Below are 23,956 nucleotides of genomic sequence, written 5' to 3'. Positions count from 1 at the left end.
CTGTGTCCTGGGAAGAGGTGGTCTCCCGGCACTCGTTGTAGATTATCCAGACTCTCATCCAGCAAGGGCTCAGGAATGGGTGACTTACTGAGCAGACAAAGAAGGAAACTACTTATCAAAGGAGAGTCGGATTTTTCTCTATATAATTTTCTGCAGAAAAGCCCATTATCTTAATAGATGTAAAGCCGCTGTTCTGCCACATTAGCAGACACAACGCAATTGGAGGAAGGAACAGAGGAAGGCGGGGGCTCTTGGAAGGCACCTATGGTTTCACTAGTGTATCACCTTTCCAGACCCCAGAAGACAACTTCCTCTCGGGTCCTTGGTGTTGTGTACAGCTCGCTAAGGATGACTGCTCCTTCCATAGGCAGGAGCACACCAGGTCCTGGCAATAGAAGTGCATTCTTTCTTTTGGTGATTCTCACAATCTCAGTTCTTTCTGGAAAAGCCTCAGACATCACTTTCCTTATGCCTGTACATTCTGCCATATGGTGCAGGGCCTCAGCTGAAGGAGAAAATGGCTCCGTCCTGCTGCCTCTCCTGGCTCAACTTGGCTCTGAGCTGTCCTTGCATGCCTGTGTGCACACACTGGCTCTGCACATGAGCAGCTGGTGGATCCAAGCCTCAAATCCTGGCCCCTCTTTCTCAAACCAACACGGGAAGCAGAAGTATTCACTCTGGCAAGACCCTGGGAGCAGAAAACAATGCCTGGTGCTTCCTCAGGGCAGGAGTCAAACAGAAGCCTCCTTGCACAGGGACGGCTCTGCTTATATAGACAGTCTCACCCCCCGAGCACCTGGAAACAGGGAATACACTCCAGGTTCACAGGCTGAGACTCTAGGAAAGCAGCAGGACTGTGGTGGTTTGAATGAGATGTCCCCCCGTCCCCCGTAGTCTCAGACATTTGAATACTTGGTCCCCACTGAGCAGCTGTTTAGAGAAGATTGGGAAATGTGGCCTTGTTCTCTGGGGACAGACTCAGAGGTTTCAAAAAACAAAACATAACAAAAAAAAAAAATCCAAACTCATGGCATTTAGTTAATTCTCTCTGTCATCTGTTTTCAGGTAGAGATGTGAGCTTTCAACTGTGGTTCCTGCCACCTGCTGCCATGTCAGCTTGCCACGATGGTGATGCACACTTACCCTTCTGGAACCACAGGCCCAAACAAACCTTCTTTCTATGACTTGTCTCATTATGGTGATTTGAATAAGAATGATTCCCCTAAGCTCATAGATTTGAATGCTTGATCATTAGGAAGTGGTACTACTTGACACAGAGTTGGAATAGTGTGGCCTTGTTGAAGGAAGTGTGTTACTGGGCGTGGGCTTGGGGGGTTCAACTGTTCAAGCCAGGCCCAGTGCATTCTCATTCTCTCTCCCCCCCACCCCTGTCCATTCCTCCCTGCTGCTTGCTGATACAGACATAGAACTCTCAGCTACTTCTCCAGCCTGTCTGTGTGCCGCCATGTCCTACCATGATGATAATGGGCTGAACCTCTGAAACTGTAAGCCAGCCTTAATTATACACTTTCCTTTATAAGAGTTTCTGTTGTCATGGTGACTCTTCACAGCAACAGATCACTCACTAAGACCCTCGTCCAAGGTGTTTTATCACAGCAACAGAAATTCAAAGACATTGGTCGTGTGGTTGATATTGGGGCAGATGAGGGATGGGCAAAGCTGAGATGCCCCACCAGAGCCCACCTGCTCCTGTGTGTGCCACCTTATTTTACCGACATCCAGGAAAAGCATGGTGCAGGCTGGCTGTGTGAGCTGCTTGCTGAATTCTACAGCCAGTCATTTTAAAGGGGCTGTCTTAGTTTGTCTTCCTGCTCCTTGAATAAAATGCCCTGACAAAGCGATTCAAGGGAGAGAGGGCTTATTTCCACTCACAGGTGAAGACACAATCCATCTTGACAGGGAAGTCAAGGCAGCGGGGTCTGAAGCAACTGGTCACATTAAGCTACAATCAGGAAGCAGAGGACCTAAATACCACAAGCCTTAATTGACCTAATCTATTTGACCTCTTACAAGCAGATAGTTTAACCACAGGCTAAAGAATTCCTCAAGGCGTGGCGAGGGGCGTGTCTCTAGGAGAGTCTGGATCCTGTGATGCTGATAATAAGCCATTACAAAAATGAAATACCCAGGCAATGACTGAGAAGAGCACATCCCACCTGTCACTTATGTGCTGCCTGTGCTGAAGGGGACACCTGAGCTCACCTAAGATGAATGGCGTTGAGGCCCTTTTAAGATCTGTGTTTCTTCACTCTTTCCGCTGTGTCCGGTTGAAAACCTATCACTCCAATACCTGGGGAATCGATAATGGAATGGAAAGGAAATCGGCCACTGGAAAGGATGCTGACAGTTCACCAACTGCTGACCTGGCGGCCATCCTCACCAGGAACCTGTCACGGTTGTGACAGGGCAGGTGGCCTCAGCTGCCTCCAAAGCTTGTCTGACACTCTGCATGTATTCCTGGCCGTTCCTTGAATCAAAGCCAGGTGTGGGTTTGAGCTGGGGAGAGGCAGAGGGAAGTGTCAAAACTCAAAACGACAGTGGGGTGAAAAGCTAGTCCAGAGCCCTGTCACTGCCCCTAATGACAGCAGCAGGGAGAGCAGGGAGAGGCACTCACGAGCCCCAGAACCTTATTCTCTGAGCTCAGAGCCGCAGTTGTCAAGGTGGCACTCTGTCCTTACTGAACCATCCCAAGTTCTCAGGACTAAAAGGATGAAAATGTGGGACTCTGCCAGACGAGCAGCCCGAGTCCCAGCCTGAGTCCATTTGTTTGCAGGAAGCTACACACCTTTGAGTACGTCCCATTTCCCACTCTTAGCAGTTGCCACTTAGGTTCCAAGTTCCTTGCAGAGAAATCCAGCACCTGCTCTGGACAGTCTGGAGCTCTGAGGTGGGCTCCCTTCAGCCTATTGGCTTAGGGTCAAACATGACCAGAAGATGAGGACAATAAGGACAGACACCTGCACAGCTCTCCAGATCCTGCAGAGGACTGGATTTGGGCCAGAGACTCCATCCTCTCCAAGGCCCTGGTTTACACTCCCTAAACCATTTTGTCCTGAGTTCTGGCCTCATTCTCATACGTCCACCTCCAGCACCTACCCATTCCTCTGTTGAGTGAAGGTGGAGCCATCTTTGCCCCTTGGCCCACCTCAGTGAGGGCTTCCGAGGCCTCTCACTAAAATCCTTTATCTCCTCTCTGTTCTTCTTCTTCCGACATCTACTATAAAGAAAACAACCAACAAAATGAGAAAACGCCCTATGGAGTCAGGGGGAATCTGTGAAAATTGGACTGCAGTCGACATCAACATAAAAAATCAAAGTACTAATAAGCTGATTTCAAGAAGACATACTAACAATTAACAAAAGAATGGGAGAGAATATACTGCTTAACGCTGGAGGCACTTGAATGGCCAGCAGGAAGGGGCCAAGAGGCAGCATCTCCCATCACCGGGGAATGCAGATTGGGGTGACTATGAGATGGAGTAGTCTGCTGAGGTGGCATTGATGGAGACGAGAGTACACAGGCTCCATGAAGGTTGAAGCAACAGAAACCTGTGCTCGCTGATGGCAGGAACAGAAGTCCATGTGACCATCATGGACAACAGCATGCAGAGTTCTGAAGGAGCTAAGAAAGAACTACCTTACGGCCCAGCCTTCTTAAGGTGACCAAAGGAATACCGTGGCCACCTTATAAAGAAATCCGCATTCCTTGTAGTGTTGTTCCCAGCAGTCGCCACGTGGTGACAAGGTGTTTACTGAATGACTAAAGGAGCTGATGGGTAGCTTAGAAGATATTGTACCTGATGAAATAAACCAGGCACAGACAGAAAGGTGCTGTGTGGCATTACCACATGAGAAATATAGGAAAAAATGAGTCAAAAAAAACTGAGAAAAAAGTGTTAACAGTGGTTTTATGCAGGATCAAATTTAAAGATCAAATGAGTGCCTAAAGACATGGCTCAGTGGTTAAGAGTGCTTATCATTCTTGCAGAGGACTTGAATTTGGTTCCCAGGACCCACAAGTGGCTCACAATGCTTGTAATTGAAGCTCCAGGGAATTCAGTGGCCTCTTCTGGTCTTTGAGGGCTCCTGCATACACATGGTACATAGGAGCTTACACAGGCTTGCACACATACAGGTAAATAAATAAACCTTTAAATACCAAATGTACAATATGAGTTTATCATTCAAGTGGGTGATAACTGGTCTTGAGATGGAAAAATAAGTAGCACCAGTATGAGAAGTGGATGCCCAGTAGGTTAGCTACAGTAACCATTCCACCTTCTATGTATCTCGTAACCTGTCATATGGTTTAAACACAGGCAGTAAAACATAAGACAGAACCTTTGAGTGAGTGAGTCTGTGCTGAGCATCAGAGAATACACAGGTGATAGCTCATGCTGGTGAAGATGTGGAGTAAGGGGAACACTCCTCCATTGCTGGCGGGAGTGCAAACTTGTACAGTCACTATGGAAATCAATGTGGTGGTTTCTTAAAAAAAAAGGGGGGGGGAATTGATCTACCTCAAGACCCAGCTATAGTACTCTTGGGCATATACCCAAAGGGTGCTCCATCCTGCCACAAGGACACTTGCTCAACCGTGTTGGTTGCAACTTTATTCATAATAGCCAGAAATTGGAAACAGCCCAGATGTTCCACAACCAAATAAGGGATTGTTATATTTACACAATGGAATATTACTTTGCTGTTAAAAGCAATGACCTCATGAAATCTGCAGGCAAATGTATGGAACTGTGTGTTTCTTTGGGATTGATCAGCTGAGGGAGCAGGTGGGTCAGAAACTTCCATCCACAGGACTACATAAGAAGAATGGCTAAACGCGGCTTGTTTCTTCTAAAGGCAGCAGAGCCCCACTAGGCAGCATGCACCTGGCCAGCAATGATACATTTGCAAGTGGGGAAGGCATTTCCCAAGCTGCAGAGGAAGAACAGCAAGGGTTCATTACCTCTGGAGTGGAGGGGGCAGGGGGAGAGTTCTATAGCTGTATCCTGCCAGCCCCCCTTTAAGGGAGGCAGATATCTCCAGACCTTGAGTCCTTTAGCGTGAGGATATATTTTCAGTTTCTAGACAGAGTGGACAGGAGATCATGGTGGAGACGGCAAATGTAGACCCCCAAAGTGTTGCGTGCATTCCTAAGGTAATAGGAATGGGTGGTTCTGGGGAACAATGGTTGGAGGTGGGCAATGTGGCAGGAAGCACTCAGTGTGTGAGCAGTCCTCACTCTGAGATCCCAGCAACAGGTTTTCCCCCACAGAGGCAGTTTTGCAGTTCACCCACTGCAGAGGGTAGGAATGCATGCTCAGGGCATTCTTACAGAGCTCTCTGTCAGAGATAATAAATACATAGGGCCTTCTGCTTGCTTGTTTATATTCAGTCATGATCCCCTCTGGGCAGGGCGACCTCCGTGTGTTTGGGAATATCAGTAACTATATTGCCAGAAGGTTTCTGAATTTTTGACTCTGGAAATACCTAACACTGCGATATGTATTATGATACTTTTTTTATTATAGTAGAGGAAAGAATAATTTGTGCACTTAAAAAATAATAAGATAAAAGAGGGGCCAACTTTGCCCCCAAGCAGTTGGCTTTCTGTAGTCAGAGGTCACCTAGAAGCTGTGGACTTCCCTAATGGGAGAGCTGCCAGCATCTGAAAGGCCGTGGGCAACACTGATATCGTGAGATGTCCTGGATGTGGTATGTGGCTTGGCTGGCAAGTCACTGGGAGACAAAGAAAATCGTCACTGCCCAGCTGTTCTGTGGCAAGACAGCACGCTGAATTTAAACCAATAAATAGTTGTGGAAGCAAGAGAACAGGTGGCGAATGGTCTCCGAGGCAGATGGTGCTTTTTAATATTTGTATCCGATCGTAATTGGCAATACTAGAGACAGTGTCTCCGTGCTCCCATTTCACCTTTCTCACCGGAGAGCCTTGTAAAGGCTGGGCCATGCTGTAAAATGAATTATCATTCTTAGGAGAAAAGCCATTTCAGATGCTTCGTCTTTTAGAGAAGGTATGCGGTACCTGGCTCAAGTGTCCTAGCAAAGGTCCAAGCAGAACTATGGTCCAATGACTGCAGGCCAGGATAACTCATTCTAGAAACACCAGGGAGGCATGCTTGCCGTGGTCCACATCCTCTACTTCTCCTCCTGTCCTTGACACCCAGCCTGACCTCCTAATGTTGAGACGTAATTGTGATGCCTAAGACCTTTCCCCTGAATAGGTTTTTTTCTGTATTCTGAGACCATGAAGAAGAGTGAGAAGTTTGTGGGTGAAAGGAGAGGGTCTCTGCTCTGTTCTCCTTTCCCTGGTGACTCTACCATCCACCAGCCTGCATGCCTGCACTGTCAACAGAATAGACATGTCTCCAGATGAGCCTGCTGCCCTCTGCCCCAAGTGGGACTCAGGGACAGGTGGGCAACTAACAGCTCTAGATGCCACAAAGGACAGAGCAGCTCTTCCTAACCCAACAAGGACCCAGCAGGATGCTGGATCAGGGATGTCACTGAGTCCATAGATCCACAGCCTGTTCTTCATGGAGGGAGGGGTACAGGAAAGAAGGACACAGTTTTCTGATGGTGGACACACAGTCCAGAAAAGGGACAAGTTCCACAGGTATCTAGCCTATGGAGAGCAACCACAAGCTTCGGCTGTGCCCATTACACACAGAAGGAGACAACCCCATTAGAACTGAGCTTGGAGCTGGCCCCTGGCTCTTTGAGTATGGGTTGAGAACTACACAGGCACACACAAGGGCTGCAGACTTAGTGTAAATCCTTTGTCAACGTTCTCTCCACAAAGATATGTCCCTCTGGGACTTCAGCTAACAGAACACACACACACACACACACACACACACACACAAACATATCACACTGTCTTCCTTGTCCAGCTGAGCTTATCCACGCTACCCTAGCACAAGATCTCACAGTTTGTTAAGTGGTATTCTAATTTACACCAGAGGTTTTCTATGGAGATAGAACTCGGGGCAGATGAAGACTGTAGGACCCAGCCTCTCCACATGCTGGCATAACTAAAATCCATCTCCAGTAGTTGTGTGGATATCCCTAAGAGGCAAAGTTGTCCTCAGTTGAGCCTCATTAACCCGAACTGTATGAAGCCTCTGAGGCATCTGGCTTTTTTACATCAAGCAATAGTCAGGCTCATCATATGAAATGGGAATTGCCCTTCCATTATGAACAGTTTGCTCGCTGCAGAGACACCAAGGACCACAGGCTTCAGATAAGCTGGCATGAGGGACGGGCTGCATCAGACCTGCCTTCTCTGTCCATCTAAGCCTGACTCCTCCAGTTCCCGCCACACCAAGTCACTAAGGAATCTGTCTTCCTTCTGATCCCAGCCTGGCTCATCAGTTGCAGGGTGTCAGGAACTTCCAGACAAACTAGCTCTCTGAAGAGTCTGCTCCTTCAGTCATTCCATGGACTCCTAAGGGTGCCTTCAAAGCAGGCCTGCATCTTGATGGGTGTTTTAGTTAGAGTGTCTGTTGCTGTGATAAAAACACGGTGACCAAAAGTGACCTGGAGAGGAAAAGGTTTATTCCAGCTTTCAACTCCCAGGTTACGGTCCATCATTGAAGGAATAGGGGTGGGAACTGAGACCATGGAAGAGCGCTGCATACTGGCTAGCTAGCCTGCTTTCCTATGACATTCAAGTCCGGCAGCTCATACATGGCACTGCCCACAGCGAACTGAGAACTCCAACACTAATCATGACTCAAGAAAATGCCCCGCAGGGTTGCCCACAAGCCGATCTGGTGGGGATGTTTTCTCAGTGGAGGTTCCCTCTTCCAAAATGACCTGGGTGTCTGTCAAGTTTATATAAAACTAACTAGAACAATGACAAGCTGGACATCCTTCCAGCTCCCTTTAGAAGCTCAAGGCACACTTAATATGGCTTTCACCAGAAGTATACCCACACCTCTCAATGACCTTCTGTAACCAGCTAGAGAAGAGACCCAGTCCAACTCAACCAAGTGGCCATACCTCCCAAAGAAGCCCTGTCTTGAGCACCCCTGGATTTCACTAAACCTGGAAGGGGAAGCCAGCCAGCAGTACAGTGTCTGGTTCTAAGATAAATTTTCATAAGCATCAGTGGATCAGGGAATTGAGGGGGTTTAGCCCACAGCTTCACACAGCAGGAATGTGGGCTTCAAACGCAGATTGCCCTAGGGTTTGTTCCCATCACATCTTAAACAATGAAATGGAAGGCAGATTTCATCCTAGGCAGTACAGTCTACCCTTACAGTTAACCCTTTAGGCTGGTAGAGGAACACAGAGATCAAAGGTCCAGTTGAAAAGGACCACATTAGATTCCCCAGAAAGAAAATCAATCATGGAGGGCACACTAAAAAACTGGAACACGGGATATTTATCTTTGCCTTGTATATATGTGTTTGAATGTGCTTACGCATGAGCATATGCGTGCATGTATGCAAATGCATGTGTATGTGCATACATGTGCATTGCATATGCCTATACATATATGTGTGCATGGGCACGTGTCTCATCTAGTGATAGGGAATGCAGCTATTAATGACATGGCTAAACACCCCTTATCCAAAGAGCTTTGGATGCAAGTTGTATTCGACTTTTGCAAGATTTTGAAATTTTTACATATACATAAAGACATCAAGTCTAAATGTGAATTTATTCATTTTCTATAATGTATACACAGGTTTTAGTTTATTTTATATGTTTTTTAAAATAATTTCATGCATAAGTAAAGTTTTCCAAAGCAGAATTTTCCCACCTGTGGCATCTAATCAGTGCTGAGAGTGCTGCCTTTGGATTTGTTGATGCAGGATGCTCAGCACGTAGCTGCCTGCCTCCTGCAGACTTTCTGTGCAAGCTATACCACAGCACAGGACCAGTTCACTAAAGCAACCAAAACTCCAGGATGAAAGATTCCAAGTTGATATTACTATCACGTTTGAAGAAACCAGCACTGCACAGGGACATGGGGCACACTGACACCAGTCGACCAGCGCAATACAGAGAGCAGTAAGCACATCATGTGGACAGCAGTAGGAAATGTGGCCAGTCTGGAACCCATTCCACAACTCAGGAGCACACATCTCTGAATCTCTACACCTCGGGATGCTGAGAAGCCTCAAGCTCATCCTTTCCAATTCTTCAAAAAGGCCCAACACCCTGAGCACCGATGTCTCTGGGGACATTATGACTCTTATCTCCCACCCCTGCCTGGTAGGCAGGATTTTCCACATGCCCCAAGAAGCTATCTTCAATCCCATGCAGGGCTAGAGAGAGCCATGTGCAGTTCAGCAATGGGATATCACTAGCTAGGTCAGGTGATGCGTTTTAGGTGAGCTACCCTTGCTCTCTGACATGCGGCACACACACAAGGAGATGGTCAAGGTCTTGGGGTCCTCGGTACCTACATGAGTTCAAAAGGGGTCTTGACTCTTCACATGCACGTACCATAAGCCACATGGCACAGCCAAGCCTGGCTCCGTAGAGTCCACGTGCATGTGCATAGTCTCCCACCAAGCAAACTCCACAAAAACCCAACTGGATGCCTCTCCTGGATCTGACTTCCAACAATTCACATCATGTGCCCAGGTACAGAGAACAGTGACCAAGACACTGAGCTTGTGGGCCAGCTGGCCCTGCTTCCCTGAGTTGGATTCTGGGAACAATTCATGACCTTTCTAGACGGTGTTCTGGTTCCTACCTGAGAAGGGGGTGGTCCGGAGGGGGATTCTGATGGGAGTCAATGTAAGGAAATGGCAGGGCTGCACAATGGAGGGTGAGAGGCCCCGGAGTTCCTCGGGGTCCACGGAGACCATGGCAGCAGCTGCGGCAGCGGCGGTGGCAGTGATGGTGATGGTGGGACCACTGCTGATTGGCTTAAGGCTGTTATGGCAACCACCTGTGGGAGAGAGACCAGGGTCAGTACATGGGTCACACATCCATTTCAGATAACAGCCTCCTCAAGATGTAAGACTAGCACCGCCTCCTCCAATGACATCCTGTACCGGTTAGCACTGTCCCTAGAGTGAATCTTGTCACTCAGCATATGTGCTTCACTGTGTGATGCTTAGAGCACCACCATTCTGAAGTCACCGGAAGGATCCCAGGACATGTACATGGTAAGGGGAAATAGTGTCACTGTGGTACACATGTGTGTAGGTCATTTGAAGCGACCACCAAGACTGTGCTGAAGCCCAGCCTGGTGGAGGGAGGGCACTGAGAGAATCAAGGTGGGGGAGGCTTTGGAGGAAGGAGTGGGTGTAGGCCAGGGCAGGAGGGTTTCCAAAGCACTGGGACTCAGGATGCTGAGCACACGTGGAGAAATCATCACCCACGCAGGCTCTCCCAGATGCTCCAAACGCAGAATCCAGGAAGGATGCCAAGGTTACAGAGAGTAAGTAACCCAGGCTGCAAACTCACTTCTAAAGATCTGCCTTACACTCATACAACCAGTTGTCTTTGGGGGACTGACAAGGGGCTGAGCAATGGGCAGGCAGAAGGCCTGTTTTCAGGAGAACTTTCCAGAAGGAAGCACATCGTCGACACACTTCTCATCTGTTGGTTTTATGATATAGGTTGATGGATTTAAGCCAAGGAGGATAAAGAAGTGATGATTGTGTCTCAAATTTCTGCAGGTTGACCTTTATTGGGATAAGGACACATGGTCCAAATCATTCTAGAATGGGAGAATGAGGCATCCTGGCCGCTGGGAAGAAGGACCACCAAGTACAAGAGTTCTGGGGCAGATGCTACTCCATGAGATATGGGAGCTTTGAGGAAATTGGAAAGCAGAGAAGAGCAGAGCAGTGTGGACAGGGGTAGGATGTGGGATGGTGAGGAGATGGGGTTGGTTGAGGACACCGGGCTAGGCAGGTAGACACCACTGGTGTGTGGAGGATGAGGTTTGCTGCAGAATGGTAGGAGGTCAGATGCCCAGGAGGTCTGCTCAGTGTTCCTGCCATGGTCCCACACTGGCTGCCTTTTTTATAGGAACAGTCAGGGGATGGGGCAGAGTTCTGGATGCACTCAGAGACAGAGTGCCAAATCTGGACCTCAGGGGAGACGTCCATAAGGGAAAGAGAAATTTGAAGGCATCTAGGAAAGTATTGGATATCATAAAGTCAGATTTTAAAAAAAAAAAAAATGCACTCCAGACTGTGAGTGTGCCGAAGTGGCAGACTCTTGGTTGATTTTCTCTCCCTGTCTTTCCATATTTACAAATTCCCTAAGAGGGACACACGCTGTCCTTTAAAATTAAACTTACAGAGCAACTAGGCAGTGCCTACCGAGCTCCCACACTGCCGGCGGCTATTCCCTTGTCATTACCACCTTCCCCAGGGTGCTGCGTGTCACCAACCATGAGCTCAGATCGACCCACTGTTAACTAAAGGCCAGCTTCCCTCCCAGGGTCTCCGTCCTGGGTATGCCCTGTGAATTCTGACAGATGTAGGATGTGTCCACACAGCATCCCATGCAAGAATTTCATGACAGGAAAGTCCCACCTACTTCACCCTGCCCCTTCTGTTCCCCGCACCTACACCCAACCCCTGATCCCAAAGCAACACAGTGTGGCCTTTTACAGAACACCGTGTAATGGCAGGCATCATGTGCAGCCTGTTCAGTTGCTTTCTTCCACACAGCAATCTGCTTTGCAGTTCGCTTCCTGTCTTTGGTATGACTCGATGGCACTTTATTTATCATTGAGCAATAGTACATTATAAGGATGTGCCACAATTTATTTTCCGCTCACCTACGGAATGACGACACCTTGGTTGTTTCCATGCATGATGTGTGTAAGCACAGGCAGGCATGTGACGTGGCACACACAGAAGTCAGAAGACAGCCTCGGGTACCAGTCCTTTATTTCTACCGTGTTTGAGATAGAACCTGTTGTTTGCCATTGCGTGTGGTAGACGGATGACCCAGAAGCTCCCAGAGGGTGTCCTGTCTCCAGCTCCCACGTCACTGTAGTAGTGCTGGGGTTACAGGCACATGCTTCTCTGTACAGTTTCTGGGGATTCTAAGGATCAAAATCTGATCCTCAGCTAGTGAGTGGGATAAGTCCTTTGTGCACTGAGGTACCTCTCCAGCCTGGGCTTTGCTCCAGGTCTTCTTCCTGCTGCCTTCCCCACCCAGCAAGTGAGCATCCTGGCTGCCCACAGCCTTGCATGGGTTCCATGTCATCTGTTTCCTGTATTTGTGTGCGGTAGACTCCCAGGGTTGTTATACACACATTTGAAATCAGTACTATCAAGAACGTACCACCATTATAGCAGAAGCACACCACGGACAATTAGTGAAACAGAGCAAGGGTCGTGATCTGCCTTTCTGCCCTTCTGTCTGGTGGCAGCTCCCTGGTACCACGGTCTGACTGATAAGGGAATGTGTCGCAATCCCCCCTGTATGTTTGCTTCTATCGTAATGAGTCACAGAATCAACAGCCTCACCCTTACATACCTTACAATATCCAATAAATCAGGACACCCAGAGGTTGGAGTACTGCATAAGTGTGCCATATTGGCCTCCCCACCCCCACCACAGGTATTCCCTATTAGAAGTAGCCATGTGTAAACAGCTGAACCAACATACTGATATCTTCCAGTCACCATAAAACAGTGTCAGGAGCCAAAACACTATCAGTGCTTTTGCGATATAAAGTCAGCTAACAAGAACATTTTTTAATATTCTGATATGTTTTAAGACCTATTTGAATGTTTTTTACTCAGAGTCCTTCCTGCCCTCATCTCCACCCAAGGGTTCATTTATGTTCGTCTCACTACGGCTACAGAAAATATAGCTGGAATGTAATTACACGAGTGCTCTGCTCAGTGGTCCGAAGAGATGCCAGAAGTTCAGGGGGCTGGTCAGGCATGGGGAGCCCAGGGAGACAAGGAGGATCCAATTATGAGAGCCCTCAGAAACCCACACTATAAAGCAAGGTGGCGTGGGAGACTAGAGGAAAGTAAAGCCCCCCAGGATTCCACAACATGGCCCTTATCCTTATAAGACCAAAGTCTTGTCCAGTCAGGAGCTCCTGGGAACCATCCCTCCACAGTACCTAGCTCTCTACCCCACAGCATTGCCTCTTGCCCCTACCAGACCCAAGTCCTGCCCAGCCAGGAACCTGTAGGAACCAGTTGTCCAGGACACCTAACTCAGCCCCACAGCCCAGCCCCTCATGGCCATAAGGTACAAGAAGTGTATGCCTCTGCTCTAACTTCTCTGCAGCCCTGTCAGATTGTAGAGTTCGTTATGAGAGTTTCAGGGACCAGCCCCCCTCACAGAGAAGATGATGGAGACCCCAACAACTTCCCCTTGCAAACCCTTGCCCCACCCTCCCCTATGTCAGGGCATATAAAACCTTGAGCAGTCAATTTCAGCTGCCCAGCAAGGGGAAGATTCAAGTCTGCAGCTGTGCTTAGCCCTGGTCTAGACTGCTTATTATTCTGAAGGAGAAAAGAGCATAGAAGGTTGTGGTTTTCTTGATTTCCTACTCTATCAGGTGTGGATTAAAGACTCAAATATCTTCCATTGTCTGGTACTTTTATTGATGCTTCTGAAATCAGACAGCCCTCTTAGCTGAGCTTCTACTCAGGAGTTCCTCCCATAAGGCAGATGTCCAGGCTGCAGACCTCCCCCAGGAGACAGACTGCAGTGGGCCCAGCTAGCCGCACCTTCCCCCATCTATGAAGAAGGATTGCTGACCACACACTCCAGTGCTAACCATACTCCAGCAAAAGGCATCCTACTGAATGGGAGAAGATCTTCACCAACCCTGCATCAGACAAAGGTCTGATCTCCAAAATATATAAGGAACTCAAGAAACTAGACTTTAAAATTCTAATTAACTCAATTAAAAAATGGGGCACTGAACTGAATAGAGAATTCTCAACAGAAGAAGTTCAAATGGCCAAGAGACACTTAAGGTCATGTTCAACCTCCTTAGCGATCAGGGAAATGCAAATCAAAACAACTTTGATACACCTTCTTACACCTGTCAGAATGGCTAAAATCGAAAACACCAATGATAACCTTTGCTGGAGAGGATGTGGAATAAGGGGACTACTCATCCATTGCTGGTGGGAAACGCAAACTTGTGCAACCACTTTGGAAATCAGTGGTGGTGGTTTCTTAGGAAATTGGGAATCAACCTACCTCAGGATCCAGCAATACCACTCTTGGGAATATACCCAAGAGATGCCCAATCATACTGCAAAAGCATTTGTTCAACTATGCTCATAGCTACATTATTTGTAATAGCCAGAACCTGGAGACAACCTAGATGTTCCACAATGGAAGAATGGAAAAAGAAAATGTGGAATATATATGTATTAGAGTACTACACAGCGGTAAAAAACAATGACATCTTGAATTTTGCATGCAAATGGATGGAAATAGAAAACACTATCTTGAGTGAGATAACCAAGACCCAAAAAGATGAATATGGTATGTACTCACTCATTTGTGGACTCTAGCCATAAACCAAGGACATTAAGCCTATAATTCACAAGCCCAGAGAAGCCAAATTACAAGGTGAACCCAAAGAAAAACATATATACATCCTCCTGGAAATTGGAAGCAAACAAGATTGCCGGGCAAAAGTTGTGAGCATGGGGGTGGGGGTAGGGGTGGGGGTAAGGTTGGGGAAAGAAGAGAAGGAGAGAGAGAAGGGAGAAGGGAAGGACTGGCAAGAGCTTGGGGGAGTGGGAGGGTGGAGATGGAGGAAGGGCAGATATAGGAGCAGGGAAGAAGGGATTACATTAAGGGATCCATTTTAGGGTTGGCAAGAGACTTGGCTCTATTGGGGATCCCAGGTGTCCACAGGGATGTCCCCAGCTAGGTCCTTGGACAGCAGAGGAGAGGGTGCCTGAACTGTCCTTGCTCCACTATCACACTGATGATTATCTCAAATATCACCATAGAATCTTTGTCGGGGCGACGGGCAGAGATAGAGATAGAGACCCTCATCAGAGCAACGGACTGAGCTCCCAAGGTCCAGTTGAAAGGCAGGAGGAGGGAGAAGACGAGAAAGGAAGTCAGGACCGTGAGGGGTTGGTCCACCAACTGAGGCAGTGTGCCTGTTCTAATGGGAACTCACCAAAGTCAGCTGAACCGGGTCTGAATGGGCATGAGATCAAACAGGACTCCTTGATTGTGGCTGACAATGGGGGCTGACTGAGAAGCCATTAATAAAGGCACTGGGACTTGTTTTTACGGCATGTTCTGGCTTTTTGGGATCCTAGTCTATATGGATGCACAGCTCCCTAGGCCTGGATGTAGGGAGGAGGGCCTTGGACTTCCCACAGGGCAGTGTTCCCTGCCCTCTCTCAAGCAGGGAGGGATAGGAAGGAGGGGGTGTGGGGGAGCAGGAGCGGATTGGGAGGAGGGAAGGAAGTGTAAATAATTGAATGGAAAAATAAAAAAATAAAATAATAAAAAAAAACATACTCCAGCAAGCTGCCAGCAGTCATGACCCTCTCAAAGCCAATGGACACCATGCTTGGGGGACCATGTCTTCATGCCTAAGACAGAGCACACAATCTCAGCCATGTGCTGCCAGATGAAGTTTCTGAAACAAACTTGCTCCATTGTTTAAAATGAAAGTGACCTTGACTGATGGAAGAGAAAGTTACCATTAAAAAAGCAATAGATGCTGGGACAGGTGAAAGCATTTTGCAGCTAGAAAAATATGAAAACGTTTTTAATCACCACGTGATTTTTGTTGCCAAAAATCATCTGTCAACTTAAAAGCAAAATAACTAGGATTCATTAGTCTTCCCTTTAGAGACTGAAAAGATGGTTTTTTTTTTGTTTGTTTTTTGCTTTTCACCTACATTAAGATTATTTGGCCTTATACAAAACTGAACCATCTCCCAGTGTGTTCACAAAATCAAACGCCAGTGGTAACGGAAAGTTACCAATCAGCACAATGTATCTAGTGTTGGTAAGTAACAGGGAGAGAAGAGGTCCAGTCTCCCTAAGACTGGTTGAGCCCCAAGCCTCTGTGGTCCTTGACCTCAAAAATAAAAGAACCACTAAGGGGCCTACAGTAGCCACCAAACCTCCTGGCCAGGCCACATATCAGGACAGCAAGCGGGAAGTACTTCAAAAGGGGGCTGTGTTTCTTATCTCTTCTGGTTGCTGTGCTGCAGTGTCTGGCGTAACAGCATAAAGGGGGAGGGTTTCTTTTGCTCAGTTACAGAGGGTTTGGTCCATCACATCAGGGAGGGTGTGACAGAGTAGTTACAGCACTGAAGAGGATGCAGAAAGAAGGGCATATAGAACTGAGTCATGCCAAGGTCTAATCACCACAGACCCTGGCCCCTAGCTCCTTCAAACAGACCCTGCCTCCTCTTAGCCACTATTGTCCAGTAATACAGTCCTACTGTGAACCCACTCGGCAGTTGTCCATGTCCTTATGACTTAATCCAGAAGGCCCTCTGACACACACTCTAAGGGAACCTTTACTGCCTCTGCTCCCCATCATAGTTCTCAATCTAACAGAATTCACCCTCACAATATTGGGGCACTTTGACGGATAGGTTCATAGTTCACAATACATGGGAAAAAGGATGAGGCTGCTGGTAGCTTCTCCTTTCTCATCTCCCAGCCCCCAGTCACAGCACAGCATCTCTGTGCCAATCTGCACAGAGCATGGGAATGAAAGACAATGGGATAGATACAAGACATGAGGTATCACTGGATACCCACAGAGAAATGCTGCTGGCTGCCTGCTGCTTGAGAACACCAGCCAGGAAATGCATGGAGCCAAGAGAACCTGTATGCTAGCTGCTCCCCCGAGATCTGCCTCTCAGCTGAGTTTGGACTATAAGCAAGAGCGCTCAATAAACTGTGCCAACTGATAAACAATGACAGGAACTTCCTTTCCCCAAAGGACTTCAGAAAATCCCTTAGTTGAGTAAATAAATAGTAAGATAAGATGGGTACAGCCAGATAAACCTGCTAAGTCAGCGAAGAGATAAGCCAGCAAATCATACCATAAAGAGTAATATACAAATCAGTGTTCTAAGAAGACCAGTAAAATGAACCAGGTGCTTCCTTAATGGCAGCATGGAGAGGGGTAAAGGGACAGGAGTTCATGAGACACATCTGCGTATGTCCAACTGCAGCAGGCCAGTGTAGGAGACAGTTTAGATCCTGCAATCCCAGCCCTACTTGGTTTGAAGGTTATGCGCGCCTCCATTCTTTTAACAATGCTCCTGGTAGCTGTCTTCCTTCAGTTGCATGTACTGTACACACAACCCATCTCCAAATAAAACACCTAGAAGCCTCAGAACACCTCCATTCCCCACCTGCAATTGGCTACTTATATTCTGATCTTTGAACAAAGGTATAAGTTTCCCCACTAAATGGATGCTCAACTTACTAGACCTGGATGGAGGTGGGGGTTCCTTGGACTTCCCACAGGACAGGGAACCCTGAATGCTTTTCGGGCTGGGGGGGGGGACTTAATTGGGGGAAGGGAGGGAAATGGGAGGCAGTGGCGGGGAAGAGACAGAAATTTTTAATAAATAAATAAATTTAAAAAAAAAGAAGAGAAGGGTTAATCTGGCCTGAACTGGTTTTGAGTGCGTGTACAGGAAGGCAAAACTGTGTCCTCTAGAAACCTTTTAGAGAGACCCTAGTTATCATCTTATGCATATGTATAATTGGTGTGGATATGATTAAAATTAGATGCCTTGTGGGAGGGGCCATGGGCAGTACTTACACGACTAAATAGACTAAATAACCCAATCTGTCAATCAAAGTGGAGAATTCCCTTTAGAAACCAGTCTTTCCTTCCCCTTAGACCCATAACAAGGACCCTAGACTGTACCTCAGGGCTCTGGAGTACTCTCGCTCATGTGGCCCACTGTCAATCTTAGCAGTGCCTCCTTCTGTAATTTAAACTATCATTTCTTTCTCAAAAAAAATTATCTTTCTTCTTTTGCAAATCTGTGTGAACCTTATTTTCAGTTATTTGGCCAAGAGGCCAAAAACCCTGGGAAGGTCCACTGGTAATGCTCACTGCTGCCGGAGTTGTCAAGGCCAGCCCCCTTATCCTTGCTCTCCTACTACAGAGGAGCTGCTGGCGCATCGTTTCTGAAGACAGTCCTTAGACACACACACAGAGGAGATCATTAAATGCCCTACTGTGGCAGAGGAAAGCTGGGCGCCATAGCACACTTCCCCTGATAGTTATACCTGAGACTCTGAGGTGCCCAGACTCTACAGGGGACATACACACTGGAGTCCTGTGTATTAACCCTGTATACACTAGCAGCCCTGGCTTACTAATACTCCACTGGCCTCCGAAGTGAAGGCAAGAAGTGGGTTTTTCATGTACCCTGCAGGACTACTGCTAAGCTGTTGCTGTCCTCTGGGAACCTGCCTCAAACCCTGAAACCATTTGTGCTGAGATTTGCTTCTCTGGGATGAAATAGAGAGAAGGGAAGAATGAGAGGTCTGGAAGAGGGGGCAAGCAGGAGCTGCAGAGCCACAGACATCAGACCTAATTAGTGAGTTAAACAGCACTGCATTGAACCAGGGATGTCCCACAAGGGGTGAGCAACTGACCAGACCTTCCCATTATCTCTGGGCAGGTTCTCCAACAGGTAAGACCTCAGCTCTTGTTATCTCCTTATCCTCTGAAATGGAGAATGCTGGCATCAAAGGCCCTAGGCGTTCTTAGGGATCATGACTACCAGTGGCTAGGGAGTAAGTGGGGTGTTAAATATTCAACATGCAAATTTTAGACAAGACGGGGCCTTGGCTAGGGCGTGGTGCGTCTATCAGAGGACACCCATATTGGGGCAAACTTTAGGATTCAGAGTTGTGGAGTGTTGGGTAAACAGCAGAATGGTGAGAGTCTCTGCCGAGCAGAGTCTGATGAGCACCAGCTGTCACCCTCTTTGCTGAGCAAAGCATTCAAAGAAATAAACAACCATTCGTTAGCCACGTCTGCTTAGCAAATGGTTTCGGCTCCTATGGAAATCCTTCAGGCATTGCGCTACTGACTGGTAATCATTTCTGCAGAAACGACTGAGTGATGAGGATGGTGACTTCATCTGTATGGAGCATGTGCTGTGGGCTCTCAGGGTCTGGTGTGGGGCGAGGGTGGGGGGGAGTGCTGCTAAGCCCACGGACTCACAGAAGGCATTGGGGAAGTCATCAATAGCCTCTTCCTTCCCATTCTGTAAGAGCATCGGTTTCCTGTGCTCCTAGGAATGAGGATGTCTGTTAGGATTTAAGCGTGTTTTTATGGAAGAGTAGCTACAGGTTTCCTGGGTCTATGAGACAAACTGATAGGAACCCAGCCTCCGCGTGTTTGAACTGTGGCTTAACGATGCAGCCAATATTTGCTGTTTATTCTGGTTGTTTTCTGAAAGAGACATCTAATTCCTGGTCTCGTTACAAGTGCTGAAGGTGCCAAGGAAGCAAACCTGCAAGCTGTGCTGGACCATCTGCTGAGCTCCATAGGCAGCGCTCATCACGCAAGCCCAGTGAGATCTTGCTGGCTTTCCCAAGCACTTCCCTGTCCTCCCAGGGCTTGGAGGAGAGGAGGACCCTGATGCTCAAGGCATCCCTTGCAAAGAACACCGTGGTTGGTAGGATGGATGACCCTTGGCCACCACTCCTTTACCTCATCTGGCTCTGTGTTCCAGTCACAGACAATGGCCTCCGAGAATGAGGGAGGCCACACTCTTGGACAACCTCCCATCAATGGAATGACATGGGGAGGCATGGGGATGGTGTCGATGGAATTCTGGACATCAGAGGCCTTGGCAGCCTTGCCTGGCTTAGAGACCCAAATTGTCATCTTGGTGACTTGCCTGGCCCACTGAGCACCAGTGTTCTCGTTTTCTGAGAGTGCATGCTTGAGCCTCCAAACATGGGGAAGTCTCAAAGGCAATGTCCTATTGTCCCAGTTTCTGCAACCCTATGAGACACCAAGGCTATAGAGTGCCCTTTAATGGTGTCTACTTCCAACTAACAGTTTGTCTGGGTAGGATATCCTTTCAAAGCAAATGTACCCAGAAGAAGCATTTTGCTAGCTAGTCACTGAAATTTACACACCAGAAGTCACACTAAACAAGAATCTGAAGGGGGGTGTAGGAGGGAGGGGGACCAGGGTTGGTCTGGAATGGCAATGCAATACTGAACATACACAGGTGTCCACAGCCAGATGGGTGGACCCCAGATATCTCCTGAGCAAGATCCTTATACTGAGACACAGTGCTCACAGCCACATGGACTATCTCCTAGATGCCTTGATCATTAATGATTCCTCCAATACCACATGTCATGTGCCACAGACATAGAGCAAGTCAGGTTCTGATGACACTACCTGTCTTCCCCAGGCTGGCATATCTGCTGGTGCCCAGGGAGCTGAGAACTGCTCCAAACGGAGGTCTCCTCTTAGCAGGAGTGCTGCCTGGGCCTTATCCCCCAGGGCCCGTAGAACTCTAGGACTCAGGAATGGCTCACAGGGCCAACCAGAAGTGGGCTAGGGTAGTGGTGCAATACAACCAGAAGCCCCCCCTGCTTGGGTCCCAGGGAAGAAACAGTGATGTCAGGGCTCACCTTAAATGAGAGTCAGTGATCAGGGAAACACATTCCCAGGCTTTCCAAACAACAAGAAACTTGGTGAAGAATGTGAGGCAGGAAGAAGCCTTCCTTCTTGAATCTCCTGCTTCTTTTCCTTCTGCTCCCTATGGATGGAAGATGAGCCTATTCTAATGTTTATTCAGAGCCTCAGAGAAAGGATATACTGTTCCCATGTGCAGCTAAGGAGGGAAGGCATCTCATAGCTGGTTTGTCCAGAGACATTGGAAATAGTCTAGCAAATGCCATTTCTAAAATCACCCGCATTCCATCCTATGAATGGATCATTCAATTCCTTCCAGTGATGTTCAACATGAAGAACAGAAAACCCATCTTCTGGGGCTATACTTGCCCAGGACAAGACAGTCAAGCATCTTCCCCACTGTTCATGTTCAGTACAGACTGAAGTGGAGGTAGAGAAGTTCATGAGGGTATGCCTTGTGATTCTTTTTACCATTCTGTCCCTGAAAGGATTCTGAGAGTGACTTCTGGTTCCATCTGCAGGAATATCATACCCATGCACACCACCTGCTTTGCAATGGGCTGGTTTAAGCCAGCTGTATTTCATTCAAAACCTTAGGAGAAACCAGCTCACTTACTTGTGGTTATTATTTGTTGTGGGACAATGGTCTTGTACCCTGTAAAGATTTGTCACTTGTATTGGTTTAAGGAATACTGATTGCCCAGTAGCCAGGCAGGAAGTATAGGCAGGGTGACCAAAATATGAGAATTCTGGGAAGAGGAAAGGGTCAGTCTGCAATCATCACCCAGACTCAAAGGATGCAAGATGAGAATGCCTCACTGATAAAAGGTATCAAGCCAAGTGACTAACACAGACAAAAATGATGGGTTAATGTAAGATGTAGGAATTAGTTAATAAGAAAGCCTGAGCTAACAGGCCAACCAGTTTATATTTAATGTAAGCCTCTGGTGTTTCTTTGGTACTGAACAGCTGTGGGACCAGACAGGACAGAAACCTCTGTCAACAATTATTATCTTTTAGATAGGGACTCATCATGTTCTTTGGTTGACCTTAAGCACCTGGTCCTAGGTAATTCTACTGCCTCAGCATCCTGAGGAGCTGGGGTTGCAGGCCCACTCCACAATGTCTGGCTCATACTGCATTATCTGAATACACACCCTAAATTGCCAAGCCTCCTCCTAATAGGATCAGCACCTGCCTGGCCCCAACATTTCTCATGTTTTGTTAGTTTTTCCAATGGACCTAAGCACTAGCTGAATGAAATTTTTTTTTCCAGTGGTGTCACCACTCAGTCCTGGTGGCAAAGGTGGACAAGCTTTCAGTTACCATCCCTGTAGTCCAATCTGGATTGCTATCTTAGGTGGTATCTGGTAGACTCAGGAGTTCAGAGAGGAGTCCAAGGTGCTGTGGGAACTCCTTCAACCAATAGCTTTTAAGATGCTGACTCACTTTGGGCATGGTCTCATGTACTATAAATGCAGATGTAAAAGGGTGTATGGGCCCCTTGACTGCTGAATTCAATTTCAGTTCCCCTGTGCACGCAGAGGACTGCCAATCACTACTCTTTCAGTGAGTTGACCCCTTAACCTTTGTTATGATCCATTCTGGGCTAGTGTGGAACTGCTTTGTACCTTAACTTTATTGCAACTGTTGTGGTACAAAACACAACAATGTGTTATCTACCAAGAACATCAAGCAGGGGCCTGTGATGGATGCTTTCTTCAGGGTCATTGCTTCTCAAACCCATGGGGGGAAAGGTCTTTCCCAGCTCAGCACTGAAGGGCCAAAGCCAGGACTAATCCTGTCCCCACCCCCAGAGCACCAAGACCATCTTACATGAGTCTCCTCTTAGAGTCTGTAGTTAAAAGTCGTAACTTTGATGGACATGTCTAGTAGGGAAATTGATGGCTTGAGTTCGAAGGCCCCACAGGCTCCTGCTTTTACAAGCAGTTCCACCTCCATAGCCCCCACTGGATAGAAACTATGACACCTAATCTCCAAGTCACCACACCACACACACACACACACACACACACACACACACATCGCACGTGCGCACGCATGCGCACACGCTGCTCTTGGGCCCCAGCAATGTTGACACTAGAAGACAAGTTATTTAATCCCAGGAAGGTGGAGAATCCACTTAGCTCTTTTTTTGTCACTTTACAAATACTAATTTATTATTATTGTATGATTTCATATAACTTGGTACTCAATAATTTGAATATTCGTTTTATTAAACTAGAGATTAATTACAGTACTCCACAGAACAAATTGCTGCTAAAATCAGTAGTCTGAACAACCTCAGTGCTGTAATGAATTGAGTAGGAGGAGGGATGAAGCCAAAGCAGCAAATGCTCTTCCTAAGAAATAATGGCGGCTTCATGTTAACTTTGCTAAGTGCTGTTCCAGGGACCACCTGACCAATACCCATGGTGGCAAAGTCTTTCTGGAATGTGGAAGGGAACCCACCACAGGAAGGAGCTTGGAGAGCAAAAACCTAGGCTCAGGTACCTAGTAGAATGAAAACAGTGACAGCATCCAGGCACCAGGCACCCTGGCTGTACTAGAGTCTAAGGCTGATTTCTAAAGACCCCTTGTCTTCCCCAGATTCACCATTCCCCACCCACGGACATGTTTCTGTCTTAGGCACTTAAAACTATGTGTTAATGGGAGACATTTGTCTTCTAAACAAGACATTGGGCAAGTAACTTTAGTAGGTTAAAAGGGTCATGCAGTTTTCCCAACCCTAAGTTTCCTTCCCCGTGTCACATTCTAAGAAGGGCTTTACTTTGAAGGGTATGGCAGTACCAACTCTGCTCAGTCCCAACAGAGTCCATGTCTGTGGACTAAGAGAGCATCTTCTATGGAATGTGATGGTTCTGACCAAAGACAGATCTGTCATACTAGAGAATGGATGTATTCATATAGGTACAGCAGGCTGACTCTATTCTTAGCATACATGGTCATGGCTGGGGGTGGGGGGTAGTCCTGACCTTGGGTGCAAAACAGAATCCTATTAGTACGCAGCACAGAAGTTTGGCGCAAAGTTTGTCACAGGTTCAGAGACTGGATGCAGCTGTTTCCTCACATTCCATGTGCACACAATTGACGCTCACCTCTTACCTGCCTCGTAATACCCCATGGCAGTAATAAAGCCCCGGAAATTATTCTCAGTCACGACTTTCTCTTCAGAGACACATTTAGGCAGCAATGCAATCAACCAGCCAATGGTTTTCAGGAACTTTCCTGCTTTGCCGTGCTGATCTTCGTTATGAAATTAAAATGATTGAATGCTTCATAATTGAGATACCAAATATG

The 23,956-nt window shown here is 47.4% G+C and overlaps 1 protein-coding gene across 1 annotated transcript in view; it reads right to left on the bottom strand.

The window, feature by feature from the left end:
- Tcerg1l (transcription elongation regulator 1 like) overlaps positions 1-23,956 on the bottom strand; it is a 181,210-nt gene that overhangs the window by 131,922 nt on the left and 25,332 nt on the right. Inside the window, exon 4 of the mRNA XM_041666116.1 lies at positions 9,749-9,946. Within this exon, the coding sequence (XP_041522050.1) occupies positions 9,749-9,946 (198 nt within the window). The remainder of the gene's footprint in view (positions 1-9,748; positions 9,947-23,956) is intronic.

Source organism: Microtus oregoni, unplaced genomic scaffold (assembly GCF_018167655.1).
Source record: "Microtus oregoni isolate MIOR12 unplaced genomic scaffold, Mior012 000016F_ref0000370, whole genome shotgun sequence".
Lineage (NCBI taxonomy): Eukaryota > Metazoa > Chordata > Mammalia > Rodentia > Cricetidae > Microtus > Microtus oregoni.
The sequence above is the reverse complement of the archived record's forward strand: the minus strand, read 5'-3'. Positions and strand labels throughout refer to the sequence as shown.